This window comes from Myotis yumanensis, unplaced genomic scaffold, assembly GCF_028538775.1.
Source record: "Myotis yumanensis isolate MYYU_CA2020_CCGP unplaced genomic scaffold, mMyoYum1.0.hap1 SCAF_4, whole genome shotgun sequence".
Classification (NCBI taxonomy): domain Eukaryota; kingdom Metazoa; phylum Chordata; class Mammalia; order Chiroptera; family Vespertilionidae; genus Myotis; species Myotis yumanensis.
In genome coordinates, this window is record NW_027223755.1 from 33,093,885 (window position 1) to 33,111,385 (window position 17,501).

The 17,501-nt window shown below is 39.8% G+C and overlaps 1 protein-coding gene across 4 annotated transcripts in view; it reads left to right on the forward strand.

Moving 5' to 3' along the window:
• The window catches only part of RGS7BP (regulator of G protein signaling 7 binding protein), a 121,507-nt gene that overhangs the window by 54,644 nt on the left and 49,362 nt on the right, over nt 1-17,501 (forward strand). For all 4 annotated transcript variants that reach the window (XM_070412053.1, XM_070412050.1, XM_070412051.1 and 1 more), the window contains exon 3: nt 3,179-3,309. In XM_070412053.1, coding sequence (XP_070268154.1) covers nt 3,179-3,309 — 131 coding nt within the window. The remainder of the gene's footprint in view (nt 1-3,178; nt 3,310-17,501) is intronic.

Consider the following 17,501-nt stretch of genomic DNA (forward strand, 5'->3'; position numbering starts at 1 on the left):
TGAGCACACCAGGCAGGTACATTAATGTAAATATTTCCTTAGGCTTTACCATTTATCCCTGGGAAGTTTCAAACTTTCAAATTGCTGTCTTCTTGGCTTTTCCTCCATTCCCCATGCTCCGACTCTTGCTCATTTGTTATGAAAATAACCTAAATGTTCTTAATGCTTCTCAAAACTGTGTTTCAGTTCACTGCTTATAACATTAAACATAGTATAACCCATTTGACAATTTGCCTTTTAATGAACCTTTAGTAATTAGCAATACAACTGAGTGCTCTAACGTGGGAAAAATACAATATACAGGTCTCGAGGCTAATGGAACCCAGACAAGGGATCATGAATCACTGACATGAAAGATAACGTTTCCACTGCTCTTTAACTAGTTCCTCTCTTTCTCAATTTTTCCAAGTTCTCAAAGGATAATCCACGAGTATATGTATGAAGTTTCTAACTAGGAAATGTGTAATCCAACTTTAGCAACAATTAATTTTAGTTTGGCAGATTCCACTTCCAGTGGCACCTATTTAGTTCCTTCCCATAACAGCTACAAAGGGCGAAATGGTTCCACAGTTCCTGGAATCGCCATTGGTTACAGAGGCATTAGGGAGATGGCACCCAAGGAAATGCTATGAATTAGGCATTTTAATCTCCGTTTCGATTTGCCTTTTTACAGAAGCACTTAATGCATTGCTTTAGCTCTCTCTGTCTAGCTACAAAATAATAAACAAAACATACTGGCTCTGAAGTTATGACTAGAATATTAACTCTAGTCATTTCTTTAAATTACTTTAAATGTCATCTATCTATGAGGTTTGCATATGTTTGGAACTAAGCCACTAAGCACATATTTTATATCTTTGAAAATAAGAATACTCCATGGCTTGGAATGATACTGTCCTCACTAATTGTCCCACTCATCAAATGTACAATACATACAACAGATTTACTATAGGTGGTTTTTAAAATCTGCATATGAGCCACCAGGGCCAATGTTATGCGTAGGTGAAAATAGGCAGCTAGGATTGGGACGATGAAGCAGCACAGAAAAGAACTGCCTGCCTTAGAGTATTTTCCCTCTAACCTGCCTTAGGGATGAGACACTATCTTCACATTTTTCTATCGGAGTCAATGTATTATTAGCAGGTAACATACAGCACGACTTTTGATTACACCAACTAGTAATGCACAGTATCCCTTCAGAGTCTAGTGGGGCCATACGGGGATGGGCCACAGACAGAGACTTTTTGAAAGGCTCAGATGCTATGAAATAATGAGACCTTATGTGTGTGGTGGAGGAGTATGGGGTCCAGCCTGAGGGTGGGAGGCACCCACAGGAGGAAGCTCTGAAAGAAAATCTGGAAACTTCTACTAGAGATATGCTTGATCCCAATGTTGGCCTAGGGCTAGAACCCTGAGACACAAATGAGAGAGTATTGTAGTCTTTTATTTTTCTGCTAAAGCCACATTTTGCATAGAAGCTCTTTTGAGACACTTTGTTCTTTCTGACACAGGATCAGTGTGCACCTCACTGGCGCTGAAGCAAAGAATGTTGCATTTTGGGGGGTTATGTAAGCCACAAAGTTAGACACACTCTGGCTCCTCCACTAAATAAGTATTGAAAATGCAAACTGTCATTGTAAAGTGCGGCATAAATACAAATTCCTTTTACATCCAGAATTTAAAAATTGAAGCCTCAATTTTTCTCCTGATAATTACCCCAGACATTTTGCCACTGACCCACTTTCCAAAGGAATCAAATCCAAACACTGCATTATTTCATCAGATTTCACTGCATTTTAAATGAATGGGGATAGAAATAAAAATAACACATTAGGACAATTGACAGAGTTCACTTGTAAGCTTCTTCCATTTTAAATCTAGCTCTAAACTTTATTCCTTTTGTTTAGTTTGCTTTATTCAACACATGCTAGTTTACTTGTATATAAAAGGAAGAGTTCTGCCCTGGTCGGCCTGAGCACCTAAGGGTCTCGGTTTCAATTCTGGCCTATGGCACCACTTGGGTTGCAGGTTCACTCCAACCTAGTCAGATGCTTGTGGGAAGCAAGCAATGGACGTGTCGCTCTCACATCGATATTTCTCTCTCTCCCTTTGATCTCTCTCTTTCTCCTACTCCTCACCCCCATTTCCACTCTCTCTGAAATTCAATGAAGAAAATATCCTTGGGTGAGGATTTTAAAAAAAAGAGTTTTATTGCCAACTAACTCCTCTTTTCTTAATCAAAAAATAAAAGTGATCATTTGTGTTTTATCATATTCACATTTATTTTTTTAATATATTTTTAGTGATTTCAGAAAGGAAGGGAGAGGGAGAGAGAGATAGAAACATCAATGATGAGAGAGAATCATTGATTGGCTGCCTCCTGCATGTCCCCCAGTGGATAGAGTATCGGCATCCACAGGCCAATGCTCTATCTACTGAGCCAAACCAGCTAGGGCTGTCATATTCACATTTATATTTTTATCGTAGTTAATAGAGAAAGGCTCAAGGACTGTAGAATAAATTTTAAAACATAAGTTCAGTATTTAGCACTAGATTGTTAGGCATAATTATTAGAATTTTATAACTTTTCTCTTTTTTCATAAAAATTTTACTTTTTCATTAAAAACTTTTGGCCTCTCATAAATTAACCATAGCAAACAATAAAGGAACATCCTTTAGACAGAAACAAAAGCCTTCGATAAAAATAATCTGTATCTGGCTCTCTAATCATATTATGCTAGGGTCTTAACTATTAAAGAACAATCTCACCACTGGCAATTGACTAGCTAGCTCTTCATTTGTCTCTCTGAAAATAAGAGGTTTTAATCTCTTCTTGCAAGCTAGGATATTTTTATGGTTTAAATATATTTTGGAATTTGTTCCAATAGTTACGTTGAAAATATCTGATATTTTCAATTACTTAAAACATTTATGATTTTCAGCTCCCAGCAGAAATCTGCTGCTGAAGGGGGGAAAAAATTAAGAGCTGTTAGTCAGAAAGACACTTACGTAAGAACTATGAAATTGGTCATTGGTTTGAAAGCAGGAAGTCCTAAATTTTAGACTCAAAGATTTAAGGAAGCATTATTGAGCACCTTTTCCTCTCAGAGCTAAGGCGAATGGCTGATGAATGAAATCCTAAGAATGTTCACAGCTTTTCTCTTTCATTGTGTTGCAGCCCGGAAGGTGGTGAGATTCATCCAGAAATCTGTCGGCTTTATATCCAGCTGCAGTGCTGCTTAGAAATGTACACAACAGAGATGCTAAAATCCATATGTCTGCTGGGGTCTCTTCAGTTTCATCGAAAAGGTAGCTACATTTAATATATTGCCATAAACCCTGAGGAATATTAAGCAGAAGCCCATCTTTCACAAAGTACCTGCATGCAATGTATGTCTATCCACACACAATTAGAATGGATGTAAATGTTCAGGAAATATTTGATATTAATTAATAAAATAAATCAATATCAATTCTAAATGCCTAAGAACACTGATCGCCTTGAGCAGAAATTGTGATAGAAACAGTTCTCAATTTATTATTTTACCACTTGTGAGCATGACTTTGGTTAGAATCGACATAGGCATCAAAAATATATAATGATCTTACTAGGCTAGTAAATGTTATCCAAGATTGCTGCTATGTATTTCCCTAAATGAATTAGGTTGCAAGAAGACAAATTACATATTGTAACCCAAAGATTTAAAAATAGGAGAAACTCAACAATAGGGAGGCGTATTAGTTATAGAAAATCTCATTATCAGGCTTAAACCATAAAGGGAGTCTATTGGTTGAAATGACTGAAGCCTCCAGCAGTGGTAGTGGCTTCCGCATGGTTTGGCCAGACTACTGACTCCCATTCTCAGTGATGCTCTGTCTTCTCCTGGCTTTCCCTTCAGGCTGCCTTCCCCCACATTAGCAAACTGATTGCAACAGTTCCAGTAATAACATCTGCACATCACAAGATCCATGAAGAGTCAGAACTTCTCCCTACTACAGACTAGCAACCATCCTAAGCTTCATTCTGATTGGGCCAGGTCAGATCATGGGTCTACACTTGAACAAATCACTGTTGCCAGAGGGATGGGATTATGCGGACTGGTTTAGGCAACCAAGGCCCATTCCTGGAACTAGCAGAGGTTCAACCCCACCCAGCCAGTGGCTCTGACATGATGTGAGAGGGTGGGATGGAGTGAATGCTGGGAGGAAGCCAAAAGTTCCATTACTGGAGGAGTGAACCCATATTTTCTTCACTAATTCACCAAACAGTAATTTATTGGGAACCTCCCGAATGCAAACATTTTGTGCTTGAGCTCAGGAGAATAGAGGGTACATAGAATGAAATACTTCTCTATGATTTAAATTCAGAGATAGAAGAAGTCAATAAACTAATACTCAAGGAAAATCTTATTGAAAGGCTTTGGCTTGAGTTGGGTTGTAAAGAAGACAGGGTTCAGGTAGGAAAGGAAAAAGACACTTCAGGGGAAGAAACAAAGTAGAGATTTGAAATCAAATGAGCATGTAATTTGAGGGGAGCTAAATAACATGATAAAGTATTTGTAAAAATTATATCTGTGTATATACAGACATATGCACATAGCAGGACTAAAAACAGGGTCATGCTATGCTCCAAAAAGAGAACATTTTCTCCATGTACAGATACTATTTATTTTTATCTGCATCCCAAAAGCTTACCTTCTAATGGTTTCTATCTTTACTTCTGTTACTAATACAAGTGAACTTGTTTGGAGAGATTATCTCGACACTCCTGAAGCCTGATCAGAAAAAGGAGTATCATACACACTGATGAACTGATGACATCCAAACAGGTTGTCATGGCCCAATGTATTTACTTGTCCTCTCTCTCTCTCTCTCTCTCTCTCTCTCACACACACACACACACACACTCTCACACACACACATTTACCAGCTCTGTTTAAAAGTAAAAGAGGTTCCCTCACCCAGATTTCTTCCTTATTGTATTTGGTTTTGAGCATACAAATAAAAAACACATCACCTTTGAACTGATCAGCTCATTTGGTCTTCATTGTCCTCTGTCTCCATTGTCAGGGTTTGACCTACTTCCTTCCCTTCCTCTTCTTTTAAAAATAATAAACCCTGTTTCTTGCTCTAGTGCCTAACTTATATACAACTCTGAAAATAATATAGCTGATACAGTGGTATCTTTAATGTGGCCTTGGGCTAGGGAAGGGACCTATCTAGATGAACTCACTAAGTTCTTTAAGAAATCAATGCACCACCAGTCACCCAATACCCAAGCCATAAACCTTTCTTTTCTCATTTATTGATTTGACAAATATTTATAAGCCAACCTCAATATACTACTAAATTCTACTACTTAACATCAAATTTAATAATTTATAATTCATGTTGATTGTTAGCTTTCCTGAACATCTCTTTAATCTTCTGTCCAGGTCTACTCGTAGGCCACCATCAATTCTAACCTATGTTGCTATGGGTCCATCTGTCTGCCTTCCATATTCAGAGAAATAGAGATAGATAAATGAAGAGAGAAAGAGAGAGAGAGAGAGAGAAAGAGAGAGAGAGAGAGAGATCAAATAGTCCTTAGAGTCTTAGGGGTATAGTGACTCCCATTCTAGCCTGTAACACTCGCAATTTCTTTATACTTAGAACCCCTTCTGCCTTCTGGTATGCTCCTTTTACTGCTATTATGAAAAGTGGTGTTTTGATAACTTTTAGGTTACCTAATTTCTTCTTCCTTTGTGTGAGTGTTACAGGTTGGCCATTCCCCTCTTCTTTACTATCTCTTTTCCATCAAAGAAAGAAAAGGAATTATAATTGAGTCATTAAGTTTGGCTCAATAAGAGTCTCTGGTCAATTTTTCTTTGAGATTAAATACTGAAACCAAATTGCTTCACAGTTATTTTTATTTCTAATCACCTCCCTGGCTGCCACCAGAGGTCCAGCAAGTATTGTCTATCACACTTAGTTTTGCTATTATATTGAGTAGTCATGAGTTTACTCTTTGGAGGCCACATAAGGTCACTGCAGGTGCAAAGAGTATGGTTTCTTCGTGGGGAGAAAAGAAGCCTCAAATCATTTTAACGTTTCTGCAGTGTGCATGAATTTAGTAACAAAGATTGTCATTTTCTCTCATTTAAGAAAATCATAATTATCCTTAGTCCTTAGCAATAGCTTTAGCAGATCTTTATATTTTTTGCATATACAATGCTTCTGAATTGTTGCTATCTCATAAGTTTGATTGATACAATCTATTATTTGGAAATCTTTTATACTTTACATCAAGCTATCACCAAAGAAATGAAGAATAACAGTACTAAAATGATGTTTTTTTATTTTTTCATAGCCAACAAAATTAAATTAAATTACCGAAATGTGAGGTAAAATCCACATTTAATAAAGGCTATTGGTTATCCCATGCAGAGTGTGGCTCTGAAAAGCTATGTTTGTTTCAAGAAGATGACAGATGGGAATAATTTTAGACATCTTGTAGTTTCATATTCCAGCATGTTAAATTGTAGATTGGACCATTACTTGACAAACTCTAATTTCCATGTTTATAGTGAAAAATAGTTGCTCTCACTTCTTCACACTTTGGTTGGTTGGAAATCTTTCCCCATAACTGAGTCCATGTATCACATTGACCGTTAATGCCATTTCCTGCCACCAGATGAAATGAGATTGCAGGTTTCATTCACTCTAAGGGAATTGAATGATCCTGCTCTCGGGGCCATGGCTTTCCTCTCTCTCTCATTCTCGTCCCAGTCAATCAGTTTTGGCAACAGTCCTATTCTGAAGGAGCAGAGATGACAGAGCACTCCATGCGACTCCCTTTCACACGTGACCTTGCTCGTTCCGTCTTTCTTCTCATCTCACCTCACTTGTCAGTGGCCGTCTCTGGCTCTGCTCTGCCTCTGCTCTGCCACTGTGTACAGCAAATCTGTCCCCAGGTCCCCTGAGCGTATACCATTTTCCCATCCTCCCCCCAAAATAAGGGGTTCTCTCCCGGACTGTGTCACCACGATTAACACAGAGATAAAAATATGCAAAGGAAAAGTAATCACAAGAGGGAAAGAATAGAAAAATGTTAAAAATTGAAAAATCTTAATTCAAAATCTAGTGGGAGCTGAGGCCTCAAGAGGCTCTAATGAGAAATTAATGAACTGTTATCCAGCAAAATTCAGGACGAATTCAAGACAAAGAACAGACTATGAACAGTAAAGACTCTAGTGTATTCAGCCTCGCATTAAGAAAAGGAAATGACCCTCACCAATAAAAGAAACCAGCGACATAAAGACAGAAACGGAATGTAGTCAGAAGTAAAGACCTTATCCTTTTCTAATGTAACGAGGCAGTTGATACTAAAATAGAACAGTAGGTCAGAAGAAACGAAGCAGAATAAACCTTAAAATAGACTATGATTCCAATTCTGAGTGGAAACGTGCATTCATTGTTTGAACAAGTATATATTGAGCACCTAGCACATGTAAGGCATCATTGTAGGAGCAGTGATCAGGCTGAAGAGATCCCTGTTCTTGTGGACTATATAGTCCAGTGCAAAGAAATAGTTTTTTTTAAAAAAAATGTTGTAAACATCCCAAATACCAATAAGTGAGATGTCAGTAATGAAAATAGAACGGGTGATGTCATCATGACTGGGTGTTTTAGAAGAGATGGTCAAACTCTGTAAGGAGATAGAATTTAACCTAGATTTGAATGACAAGAGGAAACAACCTCATAAACATTGGTATCTAATGCAAAGGACCCAAGATCAGAACACATGTACACTGCTTGAAGAATATAAACATGACCAACTTCTGAACTCTAAGGGTAATCTAAAACCATCTGTTATTATTCTATCTTCATGTCTTCATATACCGAACAGTTACTAGGACACCATAGTCATCACCTTTTGTCAAAGCAGATATGAGCTGAGCAGTAGGATTAAAGGAATGATAACAGCCTCCACTGATCAGGTACCTTCCACTTGCCACGTGCTTTATACATGTTATTTTATCCTTAAGTATCATTTCCCCCTTTCCACATTTGAAGAACCTGAGGCTGAAAGAGGTGACTTGTCCAAGGCCACACAGCACATTGGTCCCATTGCAAAGTTTGTCATTGTTCCTCTAATTGTCCCATTTTCCACTCAGCTCTATTGGAGAAGGACAAAGAGAGCATATGAAATGGAGAAATGGAAAATAATAGCACTACGGTTAAATTTTACCCACAGATTTGGCTTATTTAATTATTAGTGGGCATACTTCAAAATACCATGTTTAATGTATAAAATCCATTGTATTTAATTTCTTACCAAAATAACATGAAGTTCAGAGAGTTACGTTTTTAAGATGGGAGAGAAAGTTAACTCCATAAATCATTTAATGATTTATAAAATATTTTACTTTGAGTTAGGAAGCTTAATGTTAAGAAATGATGATACTTGGTAAAGTAAAATAAAATAAATGCGTTCAATTGGTTAGAGCCGCGGTCTGCAAACCGCGGCTCTCGAGCCACATGCGGCTCTTTGGCCCCTTGAGTATGGCTCTTCCACAAAATACCACGTGCAGGCGCGCACGTACAGTGCGATTGAAACTTCGTGGCCCATGTGCAGAAGTCGGTATTTTGTGGAAGAGCCGGTATTTTGTGGAAGAGCCACACTCAAGGGGCCAAAGAGCCGCATGTGGCTCACAAGCCGCGGTTTGCCAAGCCGCAGTTTGCCAACCACTGGGTTAGAGCATCGGCCCCATACATCAAGATTTCAGATTCAATCCCTGATCAGAGCACATAAAAGAATCAACCAATGAATGCATAAATGAGTGGAACAACAAATTGATGTTTTCCTCTCTCTCTCTCTCTCTCTCTCTCTCTCTCTCTCTCACCAATAAAAATTTAGCCTTAGCGGGTTTGGCTCAGTGGATAGAGCATTGGCCTGCAGACCAAAAGGGTCCCAGGTTTGAGGGCACATACCTTGGTTGCAAGCTCCTCCTGGGCCTGGGCCCTGGTTGGGGCTCATGCAGGAGGCAACCAATTGATGTTTCTCTCTGTCTTTCCCTCTTTCTTCCACTCTCCCTAAAAATCAATGGAAAAATATCCTCGGGTGTGGATTAACAAAAAATAATAAATAAATAAATAAATAATAAAAATTTAAAATCTACCACTTGTGTGCTCCAAAAGGAGCATGGAACAGACTGTGGAATCTCAGAGGGAAGGCAGGGGTGGGTGGGAAAAGAGTAACCAAAGAACTTGTATGCATATATGCATAACCCATGGACACAGACAACAGGGTGGTGAAGGCCTGGAGGGGGGCTGGGCAGGTACCGCCTAGAAGGGATGAATGGGGGACACAGAGAGACATCTGGAGTATTTTCAACAATAAAGTTTGTGTGTGTGCTTTTAAAAAAAGGACCATGATTTAGCCTTAGATACCCACTGTGGGAGAGCTGAAATTAATTAATTGTACAATAAATCCATCTTGTCCATTGTTCTGCTCTATTTTAAAGACCAGAAATGAGCAGTAGAAGTCTCAGAGGGGCCTCTTCTAAAGTATCTTTTATTGTCTGCCCCTTTCCTGTGCTGCCAGGGACCTCACCTCCATGAAGCCACCTCAAGGGCTGCCACTGTAGGAGCAGTGATGGCACTACAGTGCCTAAGGATCACAGCGTAGCCCTGAGGGGAAGTGAGGGGGAAGGGGATGGTTCTGTATCTCTTATGAATTGGCAAATGTTTATTTCTCAGTGTATGGGGAAGAACGGAGCTCTGTGTATGATATAATTGTTGTTTTCCACTATGTGTTTTATGGCACTCTGAATAACTTCTTACCATAGTATAGAAAAGCATTTGAAACCATTTCTTCACATAGGTAAACAACTGAATTAATGTAACTTATTTCTATTTAAATTACATGCTTTTTAGAAAGGAGAGAGTCAAAGTGGATTACTTAACAAGCAGCCTATATTTCCCCATGTTTCTTTTCACAGTGTGCGGAATTAAAAGGTACCTATCAGTTATGAAAATGCATGAGAGTGAGAATAACTATTCGGATAAGCTTCCGTGCATCTCATGCCAACCATGTTCATTTTGTTTTCACAGTCAGTATGACAACTGTCCGAAAACCTTCCCTGGGCATAGTCTCGTAGCAGATAATGTGTCGGAGCACAAAGGACATAGGGAGTTTGCCCCTGCCACCAAGGAAATGATAGGACACAGTTACATTATTAGCTCAGAGACGATGGGTTTGTTTTGTTTTGATTCTGGGGGAAATTTACGTAAATGAGTAAAATTGACTTTGCTGAACACTAGAGGCTGCCCTCAGGACCTCAGAAAAAGGCACTGTTTCTGTCAGTGCTTCTCATTGTCACTGGTTGGCTGAAGACAGGCAGGAAAGCCAAAAGGAATGAGAGGACAGGAGAAATAAGAGATCAGGAGAAGGGACGTGGTCTCTAGAGTGGGGTGTAAAAAAAGACCCCCACTCTAAATAAATGACCCCTCCCAGTCCCCCGGGCCAATGGCTAGGACCTCTGAGGGTGAGGGTGTTCTGTGCTACTCTGGAGGCCGCCCCACAATCAGATGTAGTTTTGTTCCCCTAAAAGGGCTGACGATTTCTCACGAATGTAAGAATAACCAGCCTTCCAAACTGGTATGTGCTTCATGGGTGGTTTCCCTTAACATTTCCTCAAACACGCCTATTATATTATCCATAAACAGGCTAAAAATACATGGAAGTCCCCAAGGAGCTGGAGGCAGAAAGCTTTGCAAGGCCCTGAGAAAAGTGGCCAACTTTTTGATATCCTAGTTCTAAACAGTGATGAAGCCAGCTTAATGATTTCAAGGTGCTCTAAAAGTTCTCCTTCTCCCCTAACTTCATGCCCTATCTGAGCAAATATTTGTTCAGTGAAGCCTGAAATTGATTTTTCAGGGGACAGAGTTTTTTTTATTTTATTTCATAATAAGAAGTGAAATGATATTCAATGCATATTCACTTTGTTGGGTGAAGTAACACATTGGCTTGAAGATGCCATTTGGAAGCAGGTTGACTCCTTTCCTGAGAGCCTACCTGATGTTAGAGAAAAAGGCTCCATTCTAAGAACAACCTAGAACGATAATTCTAAGGGTCAAAGGGGGAAGCTGTGGAAGAACTCAAGTTGGCCACTGTCCAGATTTGTGGGGTGTTTCTCTGCTGACTCCTTAATGTGGCTTAGAAGAGCATCTATGAACTCTGATCCTTTATCCTCTCCAGCCTCATTCATTGCTCGCCAGCAAGCCCCTCACCTGTGCCCCACCCCATACTCTGCCCTACCACACTCAAGGCATCTCGAACTACTTGGAGGAACCTGAACTTACAAGTTCTTCCCAGTTGCTCCCTCTGCCTGAAACCCACACTACCCCACCCCACACCCATCCCTTTCACCTGGTCTACCTCTATACTTTCTTTGGGTCCTAACTCAGATGGGACTTCTTATAGGAAGAAGCTTTTCCTAGCCTTTCAAGGCTGGGATGATGCCCACCAAGCGTGTCTCCCAGGCATTTCCATGGCACAGATTGCAGCACGTTACATTGAGGGATAGTTGCATGGTTTCTTGTCTGTTGTCCTCTCTAGATTTGATCAACTTGAGTGTGCTCACCATTGTATCCCCAGCATTTAGCACAGTGCCTGGAGCAGAGTAAATTTTCAATTAATAATTACTGAACAAGTTAGTGAATTGCTTTCATTCTGTATCTGTTGTCAAAAGAGAGGGAGTATAATTGGAGGAAAAGCTTGTTCAGAGATGTTGAACTAAACTCATGCATGTAGTATTTTCCCTCCTACTGAGAATCTATTGAAATAACAGAAAAAGATATAATGAAAAAAATAAATCCATATTAGTTCTTATATCTGTCAGGGTAGAGTAACTGCTGCATGAAATACCAAATCTCAATGGCTTAGAATAATAAGAGTTCATTATTTATCCATCTCATAGTCCAATGCCAGAGCTGGATGGGGTTGGCAGTGTCTCTCTTTCTGTTCTCCACATCCATTTAGTCATTAGGGAGAGGAAATAAAGCATAGGGGATCATATGGGAGGATTTCTAGGAGCCAGTCTGGAAAAGGTATAAATCACTCCTGCTCAGAATTCATTGGCCATAACTGTCACATGACCCCTCCTGTTTGTAAGAGGAAAAGAATATAGAGGTTGTCTCTCATGCCCCTGAAAAACAAGAAAGGATGACTTCAACGAACTAGAACTTTCAAGGAATTTCTAAAAACTAGGGAATTTCTCAAAACTAGAAAGTACTTGGGATTAGATTGGTGAATATAACTAAACAGAGGAAACCATAGCTGGATAAGAAACTCATGAAGAAACAAAACAAATTCATGCAGTAGAAAATTACTGCAAAAGTTAAATCAGTTCTGGAGATACTTCAAACTTGGAATCAACAATTGCAAATCTCAGACAGTTGGAACTATTGTCGGGGAAATTAATGTTTGAAGTTGTAGTCGAAAAGCGGGGCTGCCCCATGCTGAGCAAAGGGCATCAGTGCTTGCCCCAGGAAAGTGCCTGGTCTGAGTCTGAGGACTGTAGCAAAGCAGAGCACAGTGTAAAATAACTGAGCTTCTAAAAGGACAGCTGTTGAAATAAGAAAGTAAGCACAGGACGCCAGTGTTTTTTCCCAGGGTAAATTGCTCAGTATATTTCATTAGAATAGGAGTGGTAAACAGGAAACTCAGCAAGCATGGGACCCCCAGAACAGGCTGATGAGAAGCACCCAGAGAAAGACAAATATGATAGGATTTCACTTACATGTGGAATCTAAAGAACAAAATAAACAAAGTTGAAACAGACTTATAGACACAGAGAACAGACTGATGGTTGCCAGAGGGGTGGGAGTTGGGTGAAAAGGTGAAGGGATTAAGAAGTACAAATTGGTAGTTACGAAATAGTCACAGGATGTAAAGTACAACATAGGGAATATAGACAATAATCCTATATAGTAGAGAGCTAATATGCAAATGGTCATCATACTCTCATGCCCTCACGGGGCTTGGGGACCTAAGGCTGGGCGGGGGGATCTGAGGCCATGCCCCCCGCTTGGCGGGGCTTGATGGGGACCTGAGGCTGTGCCCACTGCCCTGCGGGGCTTGACCGGGGTGGGGCCGGCTGGGTCTGGGTCTTGCACGATTTCGAGGGGCGCAGGTGGGTGGGGACTTGACTCTGGGTCCTGTAGCGTGCCCAGACACTGACAGGAGGGATATTTTCATATACATTTTACTAATTTTCTTTCATCTCTGACACTTCTATTATAGAGAAAGGGCAAATAGCAATATTAAAATATTTCCTCTAATTAATTCCCTTTTAATGTGCATGAATTTTGTGCACCGGGCCACTAGTCTATATATATAAAAGCCTAGCAACCTTTACGACTGTTATGACCAAACAACTGGAATGACTATTGACCAGTTGCTATGACATGCACTGACCACCAGGGGCAGACGCTGAATGCAGGAGCTGCCCCCTGGTGGTCAGTGTGCTCCCACAGCCAACCTCTGTGGCCCCTCCCCCCAGCCAGCCCCTCCCCCTGATTGTCCCCAATTGGGGGGCTGGCGGCCACCAACCTCCCACAGGTCCTCTCCCCAGCAAGCCTACCTCCTGTGGTCCCTCCTCCCTGCCGGCTGTCCCCCCTGATGGCCCCGGTGGGGGGGGGCAAGCTGGCCAACCTCCTGCAGTCCCTCCCCCATGCCGGTCGCCCCCCTCCTCATAGGCCCCAATCTCTGGCCCAGCCGAGGGAACCCACCATGCACGATTTTATGCACTGGGCCTCTAGTATTGTAATAACTATGTATGGTGCCAGGTGGATACTGGAAATACTGAGGAACACTCTGTAAAGTATATGATGATTAACAACTATGCTGTACACCTGAGACTAATGCAAAATAATACTAAATATAAACCATAATTGAAAAATAAAATTAAAACCTCTTTTCAAAAATAAGAAAGAAGCACCCTTTATAAGCTTTAGACACACCTTATCCGGCCACACATCCTGCCCCTCCCCTACAATAACCAGAAAGAGGATATTGTAATCAGAATGATAGGCAAACAGATGTCCTCAAAGGCTAATCTGAATATGTTATCAAAGAAATGTGTGGGTGGTCTTTCTCCTTTGCTAGTGGAAGTGGGGTCCTTACAATATCTCAAGAAAAAGAATTTTCTGAGACTCGCACTGGAGGATGAGTGATATTTATTTGTGTGGAATTGCATCCCTCAGTTTCTAAAGTCCCACTTCCCTTAATCCAGTCCTGGAAGATGTGCAGCTGGGGCTTCAGCAGAGCTAAAAGCAAAGCCCATGTCCAGAGTAGAGCTGGGTCCAGTTTGGCAATAGGCTAGCTACAGTCCATCAGTCTATTGTGTGGGGCCCACATGGCTGTGGGAATTGTGGGTGAATGCAGGAGTGTGAGGCAAGAGGCAAGAGGAAGAGAGAGCAAACTCCTTTGCTTAGGAGTTAAAGTATCTCAAATCTTCCCATGCTTGCAGTGGCCATGCTATTCTGGCCAATGACCTGCTCCCAGGTGTGAGCCATAGACAAGTACCTTCCCTATGTCACCTAGACTTTACTGGGCATGCGCCTATTCTTCCCCTGTCTAGTCCGTTTCCCCAGTGAAGGACAGACTGGTGGCTTCATGGGGAGTATTCAACTGCAGTTTCCTGGCAAAACTGCATAAATGACTATACTATTTGGCCTTTCCTTTGCTCCTTTTATCTTATGAATAACCAGGTTATTTACAATGGTATCAAATAGACATCAGGAATGACTAGATTTTTAAGAAAAACCAATACCCTGACAGGAAAATGCCAAATTCAAAAAACAAACAACTGATACTTGAAGAACAAATTTTAAAGTGGAAACAGATGAAGAATTCAAAATATATGTAATCAGTATTCTCAGAAGGTTTTATTAGTCTGTCATACCCATAAAACAATCATTATCTGCAAACAGAGGGAGGCAGCCACATTCACTGGAAACAAAAATGGCATCAACCAATAAAAATGTAATAGCTGGATTAATTACTGTTGGAAGGAAATTCTCCTTTAGTCTCTTGCATTTCTGTACATCTTGCAAAGTGAGGCACTGACTGTCCCTTGTTTTACACTATCTTTTCAAGGATGTTTATTTAGTAAATACCTTGGGAAATAGAGACAGTGTCTCCCTCCGGAGCAAAGCATGCTTACTATTCAGTATAATGAAAATGTTTCCCTCTGGAGCAAAAGGCAGACATGCTTATAAAAAGACTCAAAATCCCTAAGCTCAGCATTCCTGTTCTGTCACACAGGCTCCTGGATGTATGGATAAGATCTGGCCTTTTTTGTATCTCCCTGTGGGAATTAGGACTCAAGAAACCAATGCTGATACTCTGGCTACTGCCATTGTGTGAGTAATAAGCTGTCTCCGACCCAGGAGTCTCATGTCTTCTTCCAGTATCTATTAAACTGTAGCAGGCTAACTCACAGACAGAGGAAAATCTCAAACCCTTCACAGTTCTTAATTATTTTAATGGACATACTGAGAGCCTAAAATAATGAAATGAAAAATCAAGTCATGGTATTATTCCAGAATTTACCTCAAAAATAATTATGGAGTATGGGGGGTAGTTAAGAAAAATAGATGGAATTCTGAAAGAACAGAGATAATAGAAAGAAGAATCAACAAAAATAGAGAAAAATTTCTAAAGCCTTAACAAAGATTTAAATAGAAAAGGCCATAACATATCAACAAATTTCTCCATAGATATTTCATTACAAAGAGAAAATGCTACATCTACAATGGTAAAAGCTTGCAGAAACCACCTTAACCAAGCAATCAATAACACTTAACTAACATCATTAATAATGGAACAAACTGATTCATGTGCTTTCTGACACAATGTAAGAAGGTCAAAATATCACTTCTATAATATTCTTGCCAAAAGGTTTACTCGTAATCTAGACATATGAAATAATCAGACAAATCGAATATGAAAGACATTCTATAAAACAATTGGCCTGAACTCTTCCTTCAAAAATATCAATAACATGAAAGACCAAAAAAAGATAAGGGTGCTGTTCTAAATAAAAGGCAAATAAAGAAACAGAACAACTAAATGCAGTCCATAATCCTTAATTGGATCCTTTGATTTAAAAAAAAACTGTAAAGGATATTATTGGAACAATTATGGAAATTTTAATATAGACTATTAAATAATGGCACTGTACCAAATTGCATTGACTCATATTTAACCAGAGATTTTTTGGGATACAATAATTATTTAGAGGTTATATAGGAAAACATCCTTGTTCCTTATGAAATATATGCTGAAGTAATAAGGATAAAGTGTCATTAATGTCTGCAACTTACTTCTAAATTGTTTATATAGAAAAAAATATATATGATCAATATAATATATGAAACCTATGTACAGTACATACACATATAGATGAGAGAGACAGAAGCAGAGAGAATGAAATATAAAAGAAAATATGGCTAATTATTAACAATTGGTGAAACTAGAATATCTGGGTGTCCATTGTATCATTCTTGAAAGTTTGCTGTAGGTTTGCTAATTTTCAAAATAAGAAATAGAAGGAAATTGCCCTAGCTGGTTTAGCTCAGTGGATAGAGCGGCAGCCTGCAGATTGATTCCGGTCAAGGGCACGTACCTAGGCTGCAGGCTCATTCTGACCCGGGTCAGCGTGCCTGTGGGAGGCAACCAATCAATGTGTCTCTCTCACATCAGTGTTTCTCTATGTCTCTCCCTGTTTCTTCCACTCTAAAAAAAAAAAAAAAAAAACCAATGGAAAAATATCCTTGGGTGAGGATTAACAAAAAAAAGGGAGGAAATTGATTGCAAATGCCAATCAAATGCCAAAAAAAATCTATAATAATAAAAGCATAATATGCTAATTAGACCGGACATCCTTCCGGACAATCTTCCCGATGAAGGCGAGGCTGCAAGGGAAGCCTGGGTCCCGGGTGCCAGAAGGAAGCCAGTGCCGGCAGCCAGGGGAAGGAAGGCCTACGCTTGCATGAATTTCGTGCATAGGGCCTCTAGTTAATATAATAAGAATCCATCCCTAGACATATTTCGGAGTCCTTTCGTAACTCAAAAATTTAAAGATAACATTCTGAAATTTTTTCAGAGAGTTTGTGAGCTGACACAAGTACTAAACTTCAAGTCCAACGTTCAAGAGCTATTCTTGTTCATCCACATTATAGAGCTAGGTCTGGAAAATGAGGAAAAGGAGGATATTGCTTGCCATTACAATCTCATAGGCATTTCAGGAATACATGAATAGTTACTTTACTTTGAAAAAGCTATAGAATGGTATTTGTCTTATAAAAGTAGAATTATTGCCGGCAGTAAGTGCAAACAAAGTGGTCATGAATTGGATTCTATTGATGCTTGTGTTGTTAAAGGTGTACCTATAAGGAAGGTAGAGAGAGGACTCCAAGAAGGAACATTATACTACCTGTTCTCTAAAGCT